Here is a 22,621-nt window from a genome sequence, read left to right on the forward strand (position 1 = left end):
GTTTTCAGAAGAAATTTCACTCAAATAATTATTAATATAATGCCCATTATCCTATCTCTGACTTCAACAGAATAATGAATTGACTTAAATTTTGGCTCATTTAGAAATTTAAAATTTTGCTCCGTCAGCGGGAAGTCAAATAATTAAATATTACATCTGTCTGGATTTTATTTTCATTTCAAATTTAACTATGTTCTTTTAAGGCTATACTTACAGTAAAATAATTTTTAAGTTTTACTTTTGTTATACAGAATCACAGATATTAAACTAAAGTATGTAGAAAATTATTAAAATTGTAATGAATTTCTCAAGTAATTACAAATTTTACAAGTTTCAATTTGGAATAAGAAAGTTATTATTTCTTTTCCTCGATTATTAAAATATTCCTTCAATTTAATTTAAGTCAGTAAAAAAAATCAGTATAATATTTCTGTTTCAGGGAATCTCACAATTGTGTGCGACTTGACATCCCTAACATCGGTCAGCTGATCCAGCCGCACAGCTGTTACACGGGCAGCGGCGAGACATACCGTGGCACGCACAGCATGACTCGGTCCGGTGCCACCTGCCGACCCTGGGCGGATCAACGCGAGCTGGAGCCGGTACCGAAGTACCTGGAATTGGTGGGCGGCCATAACTATTGCCGTAACCCGGATGGAGGGCAGGATGGAGCCTTCACAGAGCCGTGGTGTTGGACTGATGATCCTATCAGGCCTAAAGAGGTAAATAGATTTCAGATGAAGTAATCCAAAGAAGTTCAATGTCTGTTTATGACATACACAAAGGCTGGTCTACTTTTTTTAAAGAACAAATTAAAATAGACAATAAGCATTAGTTGCACCCCTAATATATGTTTCAGAGGGTGTATTAAGGGGAGGGTAGATCTAATTAAGGGGGGTGTAGTGGGGTGGACACAACCCTATTCTGCATGCCTATAATACAGAAAGAACCCCTCCTGAAATAAAAAAAAAACATAAAAAAGAACCTTACATTAAAAAAATATCTTTCTTCATATTTTTAAAATCAAAATTTTTATTGTTTTATCAACGAATATAAAGCATATAAAATGAAATAATAAATCAATACTAAAATATTCCCTGTAAAAATTGGAACTTAGTAAACCACAGTTTTTACAACTTTATTATGCACAGCCCTTATACATATTTTGTTACAAGTTATATATTACCAAAATTATTGCATGTTATATGAAAAAAAGTTAGGGTTTTGGTCGTTCTATTGTTTTTAACATCAATATTATTTTAATATCATTAGATTGAATATTACAATCCGTTTATAATTCAAAGTAAATTGTCGGGTTTTATTCTGGATCACACTGCGTCATAATAAAGATAAGAAAAAGTTTAATATATACTGCTATGTCAAAAATATTATTATAAGTAATAGGTTAAATGAAATGCGAACATAGGCAATTTATTAAAATTGAATCTCAAGATAAAGGTTACAACTATAATAAATACTTTTTATGTCAAAATCCTAACTGCTAAATGTTTATCCATAATTTAATTAAGATTTCCAGGAATTTGAATCCAAACATTAGCAGGGAAACTTACACAAATAACATATTTTTGACAATCAAAATTTTAATTAGATTAGCTTTATCAAGTACCCATCCAAGTTATATTAGTTAAATTCAATCATTTCTGTTAATAATATTTTGAAAAGTTAAAATTTTTTGTAAATTAAAATGTCTTTAAAAATGATGAATATAACCGTGGCTTTTCAAGTAGTTACCATTTTATAGTAAATTTTAAATGTTATTTATAAGAAAGAAAATAACCTTTCAAGATGGGCATAGGTCCTATTTAGATTTCAAATATGAAAATATATAGAATACATTGAAAGTCTATTTTGCCAACCAAATAGTTTAATGTGACCCCATTTTAGATGGCTGATGCCTTATTACATATTGAGTGAGTGAAAGTTACAAAATTGCTGTGCATTAAAAACAGCACAAGATTATTTTTAAAAAACCCAAACATTTTATATCTTTTTGGTAATGTAGCGACTCTATAAATATGGTTATTCCGGCCGGCCGTCTATCCAGATTAAGTATTTAAATATTAAATACCTAATGTTAATATTTATAACCCTGCGGCGCAAATTGCCTAACCCACACCTAACCTAACTTAATCTAAAATAACCTATCAAAAGCTACTGTGAAAATACAACGAAACGCCCCTTAAGAGGCATTGTCACGAAAGGGAGTATAACCGAATTTAAATCTGAAAAACGAGAAAAAAAACAACAAAATTTTTGTAATATTTTAGCTATAAAATATCTACTTATATTAGAAAACATCTTTTAAATAAGCTTAAATGTGCAGCCAAACCAAAAAGCTAATGCAAGTGTGGTTTCCTCTAAAATATATACAGAAAAGGGCCTCAGGATTTGGTCAGGTTGAACCACAGAAACTGGAAAATATTTTATTTCATCTATTAAAATAACAATCCACTCAAAATTTAGAAACAAAGCATTTTTTCATTTAAAATTTTTTCTCCAATCCTAATTTTGAGAATTCTAATTCAAAGAAGATTTTTAATTTACATAATGATTTCTTTATCCTATGGTCCGGTTTTTGTTCTCGAATATTAACCAACCCTGAGGTACTTTGAACAAAGATTATTTTAATCAAATAAAATTAGCCTTTCGGTTTACATGTGAAATTAAACTATATAGGTTATCCTTAACCTAAATATATCGTTTTAATTTTTTGCCAGGAGACTGTTTTAAGGGTTTTTATATAAAATTGAAATCAAAATACTTTCGAAGCTTTAATTTAAAAAAAATATAAACAAATTGATACAAAAATCTAAATAAAATTCTAGAAATCAAACATCATTGAAACTTTATAGACCGTAAAATTAAACATGTCAGCTTTAAAAAGATGGTTTTCAAATATTGCCATTTGACGTTTTGATTTCATTGGTTTTTGTAGCCTCTCACAAAAATCATATTAAAGGCCCTTTGAGGATTGATTTTAAAAAAATAATACGAATGTACTGCAAGGACGTCTGGTTTTTTTTTGAGGGGGTTAAAATGATGATTTTCAAAGATTTGAGGTGGTTCATCTAATGTATTTTTTTAAAAATTGGATTGGGTTAAACAAAACTTTACCCCTTGGACGTCAGTGATGGACTGCTTTTATATTCTTAAGCTAGAAAATTATTGATCATAAAAACAAAAATCCACGAAAATCAAAAAAAGTATTGAAAAAAATCTGTCAAGTTTTCGCTTCGCCAATTATGCAAATATTTGTTTATGCACATTTTTATATTGTTTAATGTCAAAAATATTACTATGAATCGTCAACGATTATTTGTTTTTTAATTCTTAATCAATACTAAAAGTATTTTGATGTTTGTCTTTCTATCTGAATTATTTAGATTTTTTGTTCTCATAAAGTCTGTGTTGGTTTTAGCTTTTAAAACTATTACTATTATGTCATTGGTTATTTTTATGCTTTTCGGCTATTATATGTTGTCTTCTAGGTTTTCACATTTTTTTTTATTTCAGACCTGTGGCATACCAGCATGCACAAACTTCTCTGTATGGTTGTACATCGTTCTCCCCGCCTCCGTGGCTCTAGTTCTGTGTGCAATTACTGTAGGCCTCTGCTGTCTTAGGCAGGCTAATAAGAAACCCAGCAGTCTTACCACAGGTATGTTATTTCTTTGCTAATTTTATACCAAGTTGTTTTTAATTACAATTTTTTAAATAGGCAAAATAGTACCTTTTTTAGATTTAGGGTTTTTCTTACTTTTATGTTAATAATCATAATTGAGTAACTTTATAACCACGAAAAAACAATAAATGTTGAAGCTTTTAATTGTGTTTTGATTTTAGCCTAAACTTTACTCAGTATAAAAATCGTTGCTCAATTACAAATTCAATTGAACTATGTTACAAAAATAAAGTATTTTGACTTAACTACATTAATTAAAAGTACTTTGTATGCTATAAGTAATTAAAAAGATATGAAGTTACTTTTAAAAACTTCATACATTTTCTAATATGCCTAATGTTTAATAATGAGCTTCGTTAGTAATGCGTTTTGCATACATACAGGGAGAAACAGAAATATAAAAACATTAGGACAAAGTTTTTGCATTTAAGTAATCTTAGTATATTTAATACTTTTTGAAGCTATTTATTACATCTATAACTTGTCTATTTGATTGATTATTGAATTCCTAGGACAATTAGGTACAAGGTTAAGCATCCTGTTTTTGTCAATTTCTGTTCTTTTATATCAAAGGGCTGTCACTCTAAGTACTTTTTTTTACGGATGATGTTATATGATATATTATTTATTCCTTAATCCCTGTATTCCTAGAATAAACATGCAGCATAAATATGATGACGAGACAAAGAGCCCAAAATTTAATAATATGAATTTGAGTCACACCTGGTTCTGGCATATTCTTCTTTTTGCTTTTCTTATTTATTTCTGCAAAGTAACATAATATACATAAATTATGCAATACTAGCGGCTATGCTCCAAGAGGCCTCTAGTGACACTTTAGAAAGGGGAAAGAAGTCAACCATGCATTTTTTATTTTTTTAAAACAAAAAGTGAAAAATGTGAGGAGGTGACAATTTCTCTTAGGAGGGTGTAGGTGCCCTAAACAAAATAGTTAACGATAAATAATATCTTTAACCATTACTTCCCTAAATAAGAGAGCAAACATTTCATACATAAAAATTGAGGAACAAGGCTAAGTTGTCGTTAAAGGTTTAATCCATGTACACACGAAAAATTTTAAATTCTCATCATAATATAATTTTACAAAAATGTAAATATAATGTTAAAAAATGCTTTATTACAATCAACTTTAAATACTATTTAATGTCTTTTTTAATACATGATTAAGTTAAGATTGGTGAAATATGTCATTATCATGATGATATTAGCAATAATTTTCAAAAAGTTAACGTACATATTGGTCAATTACATGTATGTCAACTTGACCAATTTTGTTAGATGGCACACAGTCAAGAAAGGCCTTTTAGATAAATATCGAAAAAATAGCCATGTTTAGATGTTGATGACTTGTTTGAAAATTGCCATGAATTTAGTGTAAACTATGAATTAAAATTTTTAGCTTACTTGAATAAACATTTAATTTGATGACCCCCATATAAAATAGTTTAAATAAAGTTTGTGAGCACAATTATCTTCAGGTTCTAAACACACACACACACACTCACACACACACCTACACACTCACACACAAACATCCACTTACTTTTATTTGTTTTGAAGATAACTTTAATATCATCGAGTCCCATGGCAAATATTGGGAGCCTTCACAAACACGCACAATGTTTAATACATTTAAGAATTTCTAAAAATTCACTCTCCATCGGTGTATAGGGTATTCATACAGGTCTATGCCAATGAAATATTGATGAATCAACTATCAATTTTAAAATCTCAACTTGCTTATAAAGTTATTACTGGATAATTTTAATTGTACATATTTTTATTCTTGAATTATGGATGATATATAATCTTTCTTCTAAAGTTTTACGTGTGAAATTTTGCCTTTGTTAGTGGGTAAAGTTTAAAGCCAAAGAAATTTATGAAATGGGATGGTATCTCTTTACATTTAAAACCTAAATTTTAGAATTGATAAATTATTAAAATTGGAAGAAAAATGTATTTACTTAAAGAAGCAAAATTAAATAATAAATTAATAAAAATGCAATATAAGTTTAAAGAAATTAAATCCTTATACAAATAAAGAATAAAGTTTGTTTTTACGTGAAAACAATAACTTGTAGCGCAACTACTTTATTATTATGGTATGTCTGTACGATTATGTTGTTGAAAATATGATTTTTTCAACTTCTTTGTTAAATAGGGGTCAGATTTCTGTAGTAGATTCTTGTAAATATGTTGCAGTTTCAAGCTAAAGGAACCTTTGTGTTGCACTGTTATCATACTTTCTTGTGTGACTTTGTATGCTGCACTATCTATAGACACTAGTTTAATAATGAAGCAAGTGATTTTCAAGGTATTGTTAAAGGGACAGCTTTCAATGGTGGAAGCGTGTGTGTGTGTGTGAGTTTTCTTAGTATAGGGTTTTGCAGAATTACTTTCATTTAATCCCCCCAACTAATCGAGTCAATTAGAAAGCAAGCCACCCCTTGAATAATCTTCATACTACATATTTTAATTGTGTTAAATTTATTTTATATATTTCCGAAGCTTTGGTTACTGTTTTCTAAAACGATTAAGTAGAATAAAATTCAATTACTATATGCGTGAGTTTATATCTTTTCAATCTGAAGATAATTGTTATGCCCTCAACTTTTCGACAGATTAAAATGATATAGTAGCTTTCCCAATATAGCGAAATAACATCCACCAATAAATTAAAAATGTAAAGACGAACAGCTTCTAAAGTAGCACACATATTAACTGAATAAATATAACATTCTATGAGCAATCTAGTGAAACAATTTCTATTATCCCACTCTCCTGAGAAAAGTTTTAATTTCCTATTAAAACACCTGCTTATGAAAACTTAAGTCACACAATCTCTCTTTCAAAGTTGATACTTTACACACAAAAAATGCACATTGAGAAATTAGATAAAAAGTGTGTATAAAAAAGACTGAGAGCCAGACCGACGTTGTTTTAGAGCCAGACAAACAACACTTTGATTGTTCAAACTTTTACAGGAAATCATATCAGTGAATAACCTAAAGTTAGGCCTGTTCTTACTCTTACTCTCTTACACTTTTAAAGTCTTCAAATTACGAAACTTATCAGTCCCTCCAATTTTCATGAAAATTTGTTGCAGAAAATAACATAAAAAGATGTGTTTATGTTTGTTGTGGCAGCCTCTCAATAATTGAAGGTCTTTTAGAGTGGTCTGCTTTTAAAGAACAGTTTTATACCATAGGATTTATTTCTTTTGCATTTAATACTGATTCCAATTGCTTTCTATATCATTAAATATCATGGCTGAACAGTTTTAATAAAGCTCTATTCTTACTTCAATTGCCTTTGTTAAAAAAAATCTTTTTAGATCCTAGTTTTGATTACTCCAGTACTTTTTAGTCTATTTTCGCATGTTCACAGAGTCACGTCCTTGGTATAGGGAAGAATAAATTCACAAGAGTATACTATTCAGGGATAATTCAATAGGTAAATAAAAGTTAAATAAGGCTTCCTTCCTTAACTTTTTAAAAGAAATATAAAGCTATAATTTTGTACCTCTTGGTCCTCTTATATGTACAAATAGTCAGGTTTTTTGTCTGTAGCTTAAGATTTTGCTTACTGCTTAACCGCATGGTTCCTCCACTTTAAGGAAGGTTAAAATTTGTTATGGTATGGTATTAGGCTATTTTATTTTTCGATTTTAGTATTGAAATGAACTGTTTTTTTCTCATCTCAATGTTTTAATTTTAAACCAACCTGATGCTAGTATGTAATATTTCTATAACTTTACCCCCAACATTTCAAGAGCCATTTTTAATGAGCCTTAATCGTGTCTGTGTAAATTGTATTTTATAAGAAAAACTACCTATCCCTGGATCCCTGGTTTTTTATTCCTTAGTGTATATTGTATACATATTTGTTGAGTATGTGTTTATTTCTAAACTATTTTATACTTAAAACTTACAGTCCAAGGTACAAAATACAGTCACATGTGTGTGTGTGGGGTTCGAATCCTTTCTTTTTCAACACTCGAAATAGATTTTTCCATGAAGTAAATTTAATCAGGTTATCATTGCAATAATCAAAAGATATGCAAGCTTTTAACACTAGTTTTTAAAAATATTTTTGTAAGCAATGTTAAAGAAATTATCTTTTTTTTGTTGATTATAAAAGTTAAAAATAGTCATTATGATTAGGCCAAAATAAGACAATAAGAATAGGGTTTCTAAATAATTTTATTTGAAAAATACACCATAGAAAATTATGACGTTTAAAATGTTTTCAAAAAAATATTATAAAATGTTATAATTTATTTTCCTTGTTTAGGAAGTCCAAGAAGTTTTATCAATCCAGGAGGTGGAGGTTCGAATCACAACTATTCTGAGATGGAAATGAATCATTTATTACCAGGTAGAGAACTAATTTTTTCTTCTTAGAAGATTAGACAATGAAGATTATGTTCAAAGTAGCACAGACTCTTGTTTATAATTATGCCAAATGCTGGGTTGTTATTTATAGTTTTAAAGCTCAGAATATTAAAATTGGAGCAGATTTTATCCTTAAATTATCTACAATAAAATTAAACAAATTAATTTTCAGCCCCACAAACGAAGCCGCGCGTAGTGCAAGCCAGAGAGTTTGAAATAGGCGCTGTTCGCTTTGAGCAAGAAATCGGCGAGGCGCCCTTCGGTAAGGTGTACAGAGGACAGTTGGGCGGCCTGGTGGGCGGCATGACCAGCATGGTAGCTGTCAAGACTCTCAAGTCAGGCGCTAATCAACAAACCAGGTATGTTTTTTTATATTGAGTTAGAAATAAAATTAAGACATTTTTTTATTCATTAGTAGCGCAGAAATAAGAAGAGAATGATTAAACACAATGTTTATGCTAAGTTAAATCATACATTTTCGTTTAATATTATAAGTTTTTATGATTCCGCATAAAGACCTCCACTATATATTTTAGCATTTTAAGCCTTTTAGTTAAAACAAGTAGAACAACCCCCAACTTGAGAATCGCTCCAACTTTGGGGCGATTCTCCAGTAGAACCATACATTCCATTCTTTATAAGAAAAAAACGGATAAGAGAAAGAGAGACATGTGAAGGAAATGATCTAAAATATAATTTACATTTATTTGTAGGGAATTATTCCAACGCGAATCTGAGATATGGGCTGACCTACGCCACCCCAACATTATCTGTCTGCTTGGAGTAGTTACTAAGGATACACCCAGGTAGGTTTTTTTTTTGGGGGGGGGGGGAGGGATAGGAGACAAGTGGGTAAAAAGAGAAATATACAGATTCCAAAATGGAACTACGGTGCATTTGTATTATTCAATGATATGTCATATAGGTAATATTGTCATATAACAACCACCAATGCAAAATAATTAAAATTAATTTTGTAAAGAATTTACAATTAATTTGCAAAATATTAAATAAATAATCATAACATCCTATGTATGAAATACAATATTTATTTTGATAAATGTCAAATATGAGATTAAAACAAATTTGCTCGAGTTTCTTCCCTCCTCTCTATCTGTGCTGTATGTATTTATGCAATTCACAGAGAAATAGAATAGGACAAAATTTTCTTATTTCGATTTTTAAAATAAGGTTTAAAATAAAATCGTTTTCTTCGTACCAATGTGTCTAATGAATATTGTGGGTAGCTGTATGTAAAATATTTGTAAACATTTGAACTTTTGTCCAATCACAACCCAGTGTGTCTAATAAATATTGTGGGTAGCTGTGGGTGAAATATTTGTAAACATTTGCCCTGCAATGTATTGACATGCGTATAAACATATGTTAAAATCTATACAAATAATGCTGGGTAGAAGAGATAAAAGTGTTTTCTTAAATGATATTTCATGTACAAATTGTCTTAAACTAAGTTATTTCTAATTATTTTGAACATCCTGAAAATAAATTAAGGCTGGAACTTCATGCAATTTAATCAAACATGTCTCTACATAATTACGCCTTCTAAATCTAAAATAGTAAAGCCTGTTATTGCGGTACCAATAACCGTTTAAACATTTTTTATCTGTATATAAATAATCTAAAATTTTTGTTAAAACTATTTAAACCTTCAATAGTTTTGGTAATCTTTTTGTAATTGCTTCAAGCTTTAGTAGTGCAGTTAACTAGTTAGGCAGCCATTTCATCTGCCTGACTAAAATAATTGATCAGTTAAGAATTTGCTTATCTATCTGACTATTGAGATCAAATTATCTGTGTATAACATATATTTAATGATAAGATAAATATCATAATGACATGTATATCAATATTTGATTAACACAAATCATAAATTAAAATTTAAAATAGACGAAAGGCATTTTATTTCCACGTATAAAACACAATAACAATCTATCTCTCTATAGGTTTGAGTAATAAGTATCCATCCACCTCTCCTGCAAAATATCAAACTATGTACAAGATAGAAGAGTCTTAATAGATAACTGAAATAGAATGGATGTGAAGGGAAGGATTAATTAAAATACCCATCTTTATTTTCCTTATTGTTTATGGTGTAGCCGTTTGACAGATTTAAGTGAATTCTGTACACAGACACTTATTTAACTAATTTTACAGATTTTTATTAATGGATATTTTTTTAGGTGTTTAATCTACGAATGGCCGAACATGGGAGATCTGCACGAGTATTTGCTGTCCCACAGTCCAAAATCAGATATTGCCCTCTCATCTATTCATTCCAGCTCTGGTTCGGAAAGGTAAGTCGGAATTTTAGACATGTTAGAATTGTCCCATCAATATCAAACTTCTCATGATGATTCCTATAATAGTTTAGTACGAGTTATGAAGCGTAGCAACGCCAACTCTGTAATCGTTTGATTATTCTTTTCATTCGATTTTTGGAATACTGATTCATATTACAACAAGGTACAATGTTCTTAAATAAAGTCATAAAAAAGTAAGTATTTCCTAAAAATGTACCCTGTATTAAAGCAGTTTTGCAACAAATTTACTTACAATTTTGTTTCAACTTATACATTTATATTCGGCTAATTCAATTCTGACACTTTGTCTTATCATCCTTATTTTAAAAAGTTTGAGTTCATAAAATCGACAACCATAATTATATTAACGCTTTGCTACAATCAGATTTATTCGCATTTAGAATTACTTTAATAATAAATAAAAATTGAAAATAAAAATGAAATAATAAGTAGGAAGTGAGTTTTATATTTTTAATTCGAATGAAAAACTCTTTTTAAATGTTATCAACAATAAGCCTAGATTAATCTAAAAATTAAATGTAATTTATTACAGATATTAAAAAACAAAAACAATTTTGTTCATAAGTAGTGCATCTATAACAAGCTAATACAGTGTGTTTTTTTTATGAGAACTTTTTTGAAAGCAATTTTACCCCACTTATAGTTATCAGAATTTAATGATTAATGGCTTATTTTCTTCGTTTTTAAGGCAATTAATAGAACAACAAAAAATATTTCAGTTTTTATTTAAAAAGTACAGTAAAATCTAAAATTCAAAACTTAGGTGTCAACATCAAAAAATGGTTTTAGCGCATTTTTCTTATGCTCAAATAATCAACCTTTTGCAAGAATGGCTGCTAAACACTTCAAAGTTGAGATATAGAGCTAAAAATGTTTACAGATACTACTAGGGACATGTACTAGAACATATCAAAGTTTGAAGGTCATATCTCAACCAGGGAGGGAGTACTGGCCCCCTAAAGTCGACTACAGAAAATCCATTTTAAAAGAAAAATGCGTTAAAACCATTTTTATATGTTGACACCTAAGTTTTGAAATTTAGATTTTACTGTACTTTTTAAATAAAAACTGAAATATTTTTTTGTTGTTCTATTAAGTGCCTTAAAAAACAAAGAAAATAAGCCATTAATCGTTAAATTCTGATAACTATAAGTGGGGTAAAATTGCTTTCAAAAAAGTTCTCATAAAAAAAACACACTGTATAATTTTGAATAAACAAAAGTGGTTCACTTTTTTGGGTAAGAGTATAGTTTTTGAAGTAAATGTGATATAAATTGATGTTTAAAAAATGTAAAGAGCAATTTTTGCATGAATTCTTAATATCACATATTCCTAAGAAAGATCATTAATATAAGTGGCGCACGGACAAGAACAGTACAGTTAGAGAAAAGCTACGCTACGTATACTAAATCATCCTTTGTACTAATTTCATGACAAATGTAGAATAGATTTGATAATAAAATAAATTATGTCAGTCTGCATTAATATTTATGTTTATATGTACATTAATTTACATTTTCCGTTTTTCAAATATTTTCAATTAGTAGCCTTTCGAATATTTTTTCGACAATAAAGGGGGTTAGGGGAGAAACCATCCCTTCTCCCCCTACAAATAATGGTGATCCCATACCAAACTCTTCATAATTGCACTTCAAACGATCTTACCGTTTACGAGGTTTTAGTGAACACAAACATAAGTACAGCGATTTAGTTTTACATTTAGACTATATTCTATATTGGATTTAAACAGCATTTGTGTTTTTAGGTGGCTACATTAATCGATTTTGAAAAAAGAATGAAACTATCTATTTTTAAACTTAAATTATCAATTTTCATGCATACAAATCATAATTTTAATTGAAATATATTTAATATGAAAGTTTATAAAAAATATGTGTCTCAGTTCCATTTGTTATACTACAGCTCTATGCTGGTGACAGATATACACAATTGGATAAAATTTAAATTTATTTGGATAAAATATTTAAATAAAAGTTTTAAAGCAATTGACATAAAGCTGAGATAATTTAGTCCGTAGATTAAAGAAATAGCTTTAACACTTACTGTTTAAATTATTTCTTTTGCCCATTAAGAATAATTGTTGTAAATGTATGACAAGCCACGTAGTTTTATGCCATTCTTGATGTATAAGTAAAAAATTTTCCAGCAAGGCTTAGAAATCGGTTATCAGCCATACTTTAAAATCACATAAAGCTTCGTATTACAGACAATTTTTTAAATAAATCATAAAATTGCAGTTTTGCCCTGAGAGGCCGAAATCTTATGATTTTTTATTTTAATATCCACGGAAAGCTGTCTATAATGCGATGCGATGAATAACTATTATCATATCTCTTTTTGAACAAGGCTTTTATCATACTTTTTCAACTTTTAGCTTGTTCTTTGCAAAAATAGAAGTTGCAAAAATCCATTTGCACATTTGAACCATCTTCAATTTTTTGATGATAAATGTTGAAATATTCAGAAAAATATTCATACAACTTTTTCAAATGATAAATTGGTTCCATGTCACATTTCTCTCATGCACACACACACAGACACACACATAGATACGCACACACACAGATACATACACACGCACACTCAAGCGTTAGATGAAATTGAAAACGATGATAACAAGCAACAAATATTTAACTTTCTAGCTATTTGAGAAGCACAGCAAAGAGTATAAATCTTGCTATTTGCGAGACACACTATTTGAATTTGATAATCTTTTATTAGCAGAATTGAGAATTGCTTTTTGTGAGACACACTTTTGATGTATTTTTATGGATAGGATTGAATTTTGCTGTTTCTGAGACACACTCTCCACTTTTGATATAATTTTATGAGTAGAATTGAGATTTATGTCGATATCCACTTCACTTTTTATACCAGATCAATATAGAATTAGAGAAAACATCAAACCCATAGCAATTGCTTAAATGATAACGCGCCTGCTTGGTTTCTTGGAGTTTTAACATGACTACGTCATACTGAAGACATTAAAAATTTTTATACTGCTGCTGAGGATCGTTTGTGATGCTATAATTAAGATATGCGGCTATGTCTTAGTCTCTAAACAGGCACAACACCCACAAGCTAGATCAATTAAGAGTTAAAGATTAAAGAAATGAACATATGTAAATAAATATACTTAATTTTTATTTCAACATTCTATGTAAATTATTTTTCTTTTAGATTTATAGTATTGAATCTTGACTTTAGACTTTTCTAAAAGTTTATACTCATATTTTATTTCAATATATTTATCAATTTCAAATTTTAGAATTAGAATCATTCCAATAATTTAAAGAATAAATAACTCAAGCTTTCTATTATCCAAAAATGTGATTTATTGACATTGCCATCCAAAACATGAAAAAATTTGTTTTCCATATCATTAATTTAAGTATGAGAAATATTTTTTTCTTAAAAAATGACTCTGATTACACGATTTTCAGGGTTGTTGATCATGGAGACATGTCATACCTGGCCATGCAGATAGCCTCTGGTATGGAGTATCTGGTACAGCATCAGTATGTTCACAGGTATACCTATCTTTCTATCTAACTATCTATCTTGTTGATCATGGAGACATGTCATACCTGGCCATGCAGATAGCCTCTGGTATGGAGTATCTGGTACAGCATCAGTATGTTCACAGGTATACCTATCTTTCTATCTAACTATCTATCTTGTTGATCATGGAGACATGTCATACCTGGCCATGCAGATAGCCTCTGGTATGGAGTATCTGGTACAGCATCAGTATGTTCACAGGTATACCTATCTTTCTATCTAACTATCTATCTTGTTGATCATGGAGACATGTCATACCTGGCCATGCAGATAGCCTCTGGTATGGAGTATCTGGTACAGCATCAGTATGTTCACAGGTATACCTATCTATCTATCTGTCTATATATATGTTGTTGATCATGGAGACATGTCATACCTAGCCATGCAGATAGCCTTTGGTATGGAGTATATTGTATGTATCAGTATGTTCACAGGTATATCTATCTATCTATCTTGTTGATCATGGAGACATGTCGTACCTAGCCATGCGGATAGCCTCTGGTATGGAGTATCTGGTACAACATCAGTATGTTCACAGGTATACCTATTTAACTATCTATCTATTTATCATGGAGACATGTCATACCTGGCTATGCAGATAGCCTCTGGTATGGAGTATCTGGTACAACATCAGTATGTTCACAGGTATACCTATCTATCTATCTATCTATCTGTATATGTATCTGTCAGTTAGCATGTCAGTAACTGTATGACTGACTATTTGTAGATCGTTCTATCTGATGATAAACTCTAATATTTTTAGGGATCTAGCTGCCCGTAATATTTTGATGGGTCCGAACTTGAACGTAAAAATCTCCGACCTTGGTCTTTCAAGAGATAAATATGCAGCAGATTATTATAGGTAAGCTTAACTCTAAGTTTTTTCAAAATTGATTGCGATAGTGATTTTTCAAAGAAGTTAAAACTATTTAAACTTATTACCAAAAAGTATTAAAGGCTTTGCTAAATTCTAAAATACTTAAAATTAAAGAAGCTTATTATAGGGCCTATAAAAAAATACGTCATAGTGGCCTACCATTGGTTAATCAAAAATTTATACTGGCCTGTCATTCGTAATTTAGTCTGTGTATCGACCTATTACTGGTCATTTGTATTGTATAACGTCTTTATTTTTCTCGTATTCATTCGAATCCGGTGGATAGGAACCGGTTCTCATCCATACGAAAAAACTATGTTTAGCATCGTACTATATCCAGCTTTCTACGAATATAAAAATGTACAATCATAAGAATAAAACTTAGGGGTTAAAAAAAACTAGTTTTTATCTCATAATTGTACATTCTATATCCGCGGAAAGGCGTTTATAATACGATGCGAGAAATAACTATTATATGTAGACACTATAAAGAGCTTAAAAATTACACCAATAATTAATCGTACTTAAATTGTACATTAAACCTGTTTATTTATTTACTTTTTTTTTATAATAAACGATCTTTACTATGAAATTCAAAATTTTAGTCTGTATTATTTATGTGTATTTTGTAGGATGCAATCCAAGAGCTTAGTTCCCCTGCGTTGGATGGCGCCTGAGAGCATCTTCCACGGCAAGTTCTGTCACGAGTCTGACGTCTGGGAGTATGGCGTCCTTCTATGGGAGATTTACAGCTATGGTCTGCAGCCATATTATGGCTATAGCAACCAGGTATAGTGTCATTATTAGAATAGTGTTCATAGTTTGGAAGTATGGCGTCCTTCAATGGGAGATTTATAGCTATGGCCTGCAGTAATATTATGGCTATAGTGACTAGGTATAGTGTCATTATGGAAACAGTAAAAGTGTCTGACTATGACGTCAGAAAAAATTAACAATTAACCAATGAGAGGCCGCTATATATTTTACCACAGTGAATACTGGCTTCTTATTGGTTAATTGTTAATTTTTTCTGACGTCATAGTTAGACACTTTTACTGTTTTCGTCATTATTAGAATAGTGTTCATAATATCATTTCATTGTAATTTTAAAGAGAAAAAAAAATTTGAACATTTTTTATTATCAGATTTTCAAGAAAGATTAAAATCTTAGGAAGTGATAGAGATGCTTCGCTCCCGCCAGCTGCTGCCGTGCCCCGAGGAATGTCCCAGCAGGATGTACGCCTTCATGGTGGAGTGCTGGCATGAGTTCCCGGCCAGGAGACCATCCTTTACAGGTATATACATTGTTTTTGTGAGGTTTTGTTTATTTTCAAGAATCTTCCTCATTATCCACAGGTTCAACTTATTATAAAACGTGAGGAAAAGTCATGTCTTCGATGAAGGAAATACATTTGTTTGCGGTGAGGGGTTAAAATCTTACCGTTTCTTCCATTTTCTGATTTTTGTTATTTTAAAATGAAACATATTATGATGGCTATTTTACATTGAATCATTTTTAAAAGGCGACTTTTAAATTTATGGTTTTTTTGTTGGAATGTAGTTTAAGCTTTAGCTTTTGCAACAAAAATCAATATGAATTGTAAATAAAGAAAAGAACAATATTAAAAATTAAAGTTTTGTACATTAATCTTTGTACAGTATCTAATACTTTGGATAATGTACTATTAAAAATTGACAAAGATAATAAAAAAAATTGACAAAATAAACAAAAACATATTTCTTAGTATTGGTCATTGCAAAAAAAGGCAGCTGGTTGATATGACACATTGACTAGGTCAACAGTGCATGAATCACACATAATATCCATTTGAATTTGCATATTAGGGCGTAATTGTTGCCATTAGATAGGGGAGCAATTAGACAGATATACAAATGGATTTAGAATATGCGTGGATATAAAAATTATCTTCAATTAGGTTGCTTTTTTCATGGACATGAATATGTCAGTTCGTTTAATTAGTAGAAGGTGAGGGGATGGGGTAAAAAAAGTGGAGAGAGGGGATTGCTATATTAACCCGCTACAAGATTCACTTTAATAGAGAACATGATAATCTGGTGTAAGATACAAGTATTAATAAATCCTTTGCTATACACATAAACTATTTTACAAAGACTTTAAGGCTGAAAGGGGAGAATGAATGATGGGTTTAAGTAAGATAAAAAGGATTAGAATTTTAAATAAAAAGTCCATCAGAGGGAGTGAAAATTTTATTGAGTAGCCTAGCTCCTGAAAATATTGATCAATTCCATTTTTACCATCTTCATCTGGGAAAAAATATAGTAATGATAGTTCAGTATCAAAGTGAAAAGATTTGCTGATACTGCAAAAATAATTTGGCTGCTGCACACAAAAAATGATTTGGGGTCAAGCAAGTTTTTTTTGGAGTGCAGCTACTTTATAATATGAATATGTCTGTAAGATAAACACTTTTGTAATAATCTTTGCAATAACAAATAATCGGAATTTTAAGATATTGTTACATAGTTACATGTTTATTATCAACAAAAATAACAAAAATAAATCCTTTTTAAGCTTTCCAATATTTTCAAACCATATAATTTATTTTATTTGTGTATAAACAATTTATCTTTGTCTTCCTTTATTTGCAGCTCTAGCAAAGTCTTTGTTCCAGGAGACTCTAGACTGTCTGTATTTCTGTATTTTAAAATAATAGTCTTTGCTGCCTTTTTGGTGGTTGTAAAATGTGTTTAGTCAAAGTACTGTACATCTTAAATTATGTTTTATAAATTTAATACCATTGCCAATCGAAAAAGACAATTTTTAAGCAATTAATAAAGTTTTTATTATTATAATGTTATTGTTTTTCTTTACGTTTGCTTTATTTTAGCAACAGGCAGGATGCCAATTACTTAATATTCTTTAACAATTCATGCTAAAGTCCATCACATATTATACTCTTAGCTATACCTAACCTTCTTTTCATTGCACTACCGATGAAACCGTGTTCTAATATAAGCTTGAACATATTTTATATAGGTATTTGTTGGTAAATTGAAATGTACAGTACTAAAAGTGTTAGCATCTACTCCTCATATTAGTTTGAACACATGATTTATATATGTTTGTGCATTGATAGTTTATATTTGGCACTGCTCAGCACTAAAACACTAACATAGGGATAGGAACAAGTAGCTAGACTAAAAATGCTAGAAATAGAATACTGGCCCAGCTTTCTGGTAAAATTAAGGTGGTGATGGATACTCCCTTACACCTGTCTACAACCTCCTTTACAAGTGACTAAACTCCCCTAATTCACCCTCCTTAAACACTTTTGCGCGTCAATTTACTTATCTAAAAAAACTTGACTTTTGAGTATTGTTGAATATTTATGATGAAGGACACCTTGATGGGTGTATCTTGCCCTCTGACACTATAATACACCCTCATTGTTGCCTAAATTACCCGCACCTTAATCTGAGACCCCCTTCATTTTGCTATAAATGGGTGGCAATATTTCGGGTGCGCTACACATCAAAGTAAATTTTTACTCCCCATCAATTCGTTACTTATCTGAATTTAAATACTCATTACAGAACTTTACTATGCTCTTGTTTTCTTGATTTTGTACACATACTTCTTTCTAAAGCCCTGAAGTTTCTACTGCAGATAAATCAATGAAACTCTTTTCTGTATCTTCCTTATTCTCGCTCTCTCTTTCTCTTTATCCTTTCTTCTATCTGCCTGTCTCCCTGTATCTGTCTGGCGCATTTTTATAAAGATTTATGATGGTGGATTAAATATATCTTCTCCTATACACAAAGCATCAATATGTATTCTTTCTGCATTATGTGATATGCATCATGCAAAACAAAAGTTTTTTGATAGAAAAAATATAGAGTATTAAAATCTAATATATTGTTCATTGCTTTATTCAATTTTTATGAATATGTATTTTCCATAACCTTACAGACGCTCTTCACTTTCCATGTAGAAATATTAAAGACATCTTTGTGATTTTCTAAACCTTATACCAATATTATACATGAATAATAATTTATTTTCTGAAATGTTATATATTAATAGGATAGATTAGAGTCTATTTTAGTTCTATTTTAGTCTATTTTATAATAATATCAATCAGCTAGATTCTTCATTCTCACCTTAAATGTATTTGTATTGACAGAGATTTGCTTTCTGCTAAAGTTTTTGGAAGAATTTCACTCAATTTACATCTTTAATTGATTAGGAATCTCTTAAAATTGCTAATAATTTAACAATTTTTCATCTTATTCTTTTATAATTTAAATAGAAAGAAAACAATAAGTTTATATAAGATTGACACACAAAAAGTAAAAAAAAGTATCAATTTATTAAAACCATATCTAGTACCTAGTATATTTTTATTTTATCCGGGAGTGACTTTAATTTAAGTTTCACTTTAAGATTGATTTGGGTATATCTTCTTTTTTTTTTACCTAAGTTTACACAATGTAACTATATATAGGTATGAGATAATAAGATGGATTTACTTATATTTTAGGTAAATTTGCCTATAAATGCTTAAATATGTTATAATTTAAAAGAAATTTAAAAAAAGGTTTTACACGCTAACATTTTTTTACTTTCTTTGATGTCATTTTACTTTTACTTTTTCCACTTTGGTGTCTACATATAATGATTTTCTAATGTAGCTAAATATTTTAGATAATTTGATAAGAAACATGTAGTCTTGGTATTTTAATAATGTGGTTTTTAGCTTGAAGGTTTAAATAAGTTTTTATACCATTAATCAGTTCTTAAATAATAAAGTTAATTTATCATTATCTTCATAGTTTAATTCTTCTTTGATTTGTTTCAATAAATGTATTTTGGGTTAGGTTAAAATTGGTTCTTAAAAGTGTTTTAATTTTTACATTTGCTGTAATGTACCCACGCCCGATTGAATTCCCTTGAGAAATTTGAATTGAAATTGAATTCCATTGGTTGTGAATATATTGGTCTCTCTGTTGCTTTCATACATCCATGCTCCTGTGGTGTTCTATCACTTCTCCAGAAACTTAATTGATAACAATGCTAAAAGAATTTTGCCAAAACGAACAATTTTTTTTAACAACAACCAGCCTGTTATCCCCAAATACAAGAAGGATTAAAAAAGGCTTGACAGTAGATTAGATTATATAAAGCTTTATATATACATTAAAATGTTAATTTCAAGAAAAGTTTTTTCTAGAGAAGTTTCTAGTCTTCAAAATCCTAAAGGTTACGAAAATGAGTTTCTTTACTCCAAAAACCTGAAGTAGGTCTGCAAATAATCCAATCCTACTTGTCATCTGCCCCTTTTATCCAAAGTTTTGAAAATGGCTTATTAATAGCTGCTATGAACCATTTTGTGTATCAATTTTTGCGCTTCTGAATGTTGACTTCGGAAACTAGAAGATGTTTAATGTTTATCCCTAAGCGTTTACGTGTTCAATAACTATTTACATTTTGACGATTTTTAAAAACGTAATTTTGCGGAATTAATTGTACTCCGTTGCTAGACAGATAAACGGTTCAAACAATTATTGGATGTCGCAAACTATTATTTTTATTGAAATAATGTTGATTTTTAGGAGCTAAGCTGCTCAATAATTTGAAATTTTCACTGTCAAACTTTATTTTTTTCTTTATTAGTACAATAACTAAATATGCATCTTATTGTCCACACTTCTGATTTTAAACTTATTCAATTAATAAAAGTTTATTTTTGAAGTTAGACGTCTTATTATTTTGTAAAGATTCCCTGAACCAATTGGCATAATTAAAATAAGGCTACATCGTGGGTTTGCTCCTTGGATGCTTTTTTGTGGTTATTTTTTTTTTGGTGGGTGTTTAATCTTTTCCTTGCCTTCAATTATAAAAAAATCATCCCTAAGTTTTTAATTTGAATGAATTTTAACCCTTATTTGATACATTGAAAAATGCTTAGCTTCTGTAAATATAAACATAGACATTGTTTGTCGTATAAAGAAAGATATATTGAATACAACAAGATGCTGCAAAGTCTGGCTTTAAAGCAGTGAAGTGGATCCGGCCTATCCTGATTTTGTCTTTTAAACAGAGCAATGTTTTGTACCAAAAGACCAAAATAGAAAAATGAAGTAAAAAAATAACGAGTTAAAAACAATTCAGGAGAACTATGTAGAAAATATCCATTCTAAGCTTCAGTTTTACAATGTAGTTTTTATCATTTTAGCAAAAACTTTTATTTCGCTCTCAATCCTTTTTGCCTAATGGCCAGAAATCAGACATTTCTTTTATTCTATTAGGGTAATGTTATTTTTGATTGTTTTTATAACTTACTAAACTTAATATACAGGAACATTTGAAGGATCACAATTCTAAGTAGCCAAGCTCATTAAAACCTTCGGGTATAGTCCTTTCCACGACATCCCTTCATAAGGGGCGATTAGTCGTATTTTTAAAATGGCTTTCATAGGTTATTTTAGGTTAGGTTAGGTCATATTGTGTTAGGTGATTGCCCCACAGGGTTAGGTAATTGGCCCCGCAGGGTTAGAGCCCCCCGCAGGGGCTAGAAATAGGAGAAATGCTACTGTGAAAAATACGAAGAATCGCCCCTTATGGAGGGATGTCGTGGAAAGGACTATACCCAAACCTTCAACTAAACCTTTTTGTGGAGAGACGCAGACAACAAACAGACAGACAACATTTCTAAAGGAACATTTTTCTTTTTCACTTGAAATTGTCTGCTGATATATCTTGAGCTGTTAAAGATAGGTTTATATCTATTTGAATTATGGGAGGAGAGAAATTGTTTCATTTTGATAGAAAAAATTATATTAAAAGATATTCTTACTTAAAAAAGATTTAAATAAGCAAGCAATTAAGCAAACAGAAACAGTCTAAAATTGAAGGTATAAAAACTATGTAGATAAAAACGACAAATTAAATCTTTTTTTCTAATTGCTAAAACCGAATAGATAAAGAACCGTCTTGATCTGTCCTTATTTCTAGTTTCTTATATTCTGCTTTTAATATCTTGAAAATATTGCGAGGAAGTTGGGATGAAAAAAGTTTAATAATACTTATTTTTTCCATTAATTTAAAAAGTTAACAATATAAAAATTCTTTATGATTTATTATTATTTTCATTTTATTTTAGAAATCCATGCCCGTCTGCGGCAGTGGGAAAGTATGAGCTGTGGGTACCAGTCTACACATTCCAACTCTCAGTGTGGACAGTCAGACCATTCTAACTCACAACATAGCAGCACAGGTAACAATTATTCTTTACCAGGGATCTAAAGGGATAAGACAATGGCCGATTGATTTACATCCCTAATGATATACAAAATTGCCCATTATGTAGATTACAATTAGTGGTTCAAACGTTTGGACGCTTATCTTAGTGAACCAACCAATCAAAATTCACTGAAGTCACCAAAGTTGTAGATTCATAGAATAAGAAACGTTACTAAATTTGTTGGGGACTAGCTTGATAAACAGCCCAATGTTCCCTTCCTCCATGATTGTTTACAGCCGTATTTGATATATGTTGAAACATAAATTGTTTGAAAATAAATGCACAATACAACTTGCGCGTCTTTTTATTCTAGTTTCAAAACAAAAATATCAAAGGTATAATTCTTCTATTTAATGTTAGTATTTTGTTCAGTCTATAAAGGATTAGATATAATGTTAGGAAAATTTGTGCAACGA

The 22,621-nt window shown here is 30.0% G+C and overlaps 1 protein-coding gene across 1 annotated transcript in view; it reads left to right on the forward strand.

Annotated features, from left to right (window-relative positions):
• Positions 1–22,621, forward strand: part of LOC145313700 (inactive tyrosine-protein kinase transmembrane receptor ROR1-like) — a 63,997-nt gene that overhangs the window by 35,792 nt on the left and 5,584 nt on the right. Inside the window, exons 10-20 of the mRNA XM_080153250.1 lie at positions 440–722; positions 3,535–3,679; positions 8,018–8,101; positions 8,291–8,477; positions 8,832–8,924; positions 10,320–10,433; positions 13,925–14,011; positions 14,806–14,904; positions 15,552–15,708; positions 16,091–16,214; positions 22,065–22,178. Coding sequence (XP_080009376.1) covers positions 440–722; positions 3,535–3,679; positions 8,018–8,101; positions 8,291–8,477; positions 8,832–8,924; positions 10,320–10,433; positions 13,925–14,011; positions 14,806–14,904; positions 15,552–15,708; positions 16,091–16,214; positions 22,065–22,178 — 1,487 coding nt within the window. The remainder of the gene's footprint in view (positions 1–439; positions 723–3,534; positions 3,680–8,017; positions 8,102–8,290; positions 8,478–8,831; positions 8,925–10,319; positions 10,434–13,924; positions 14,012–14,805; positions 14,905–15,551; positions 15,709–16,090; positions 16,215–22,064; positions 22,179–22,621) is intronic.

Source organism: Acartia tonsa, chromosome 3, assembly GCF_053477335.1.
Source record: "Acartia tonsa isolate MP-2025a chromosome 3, ASM5347733v1, whole genome shotgun sequence".
Taxonomy (NCBI): domain Eukaryota; kingdom Metazoa; phylum Arthropoda; class Copepoda; order Calanoida; family Acartiidae; genus Acartia; species Acartia tonsa.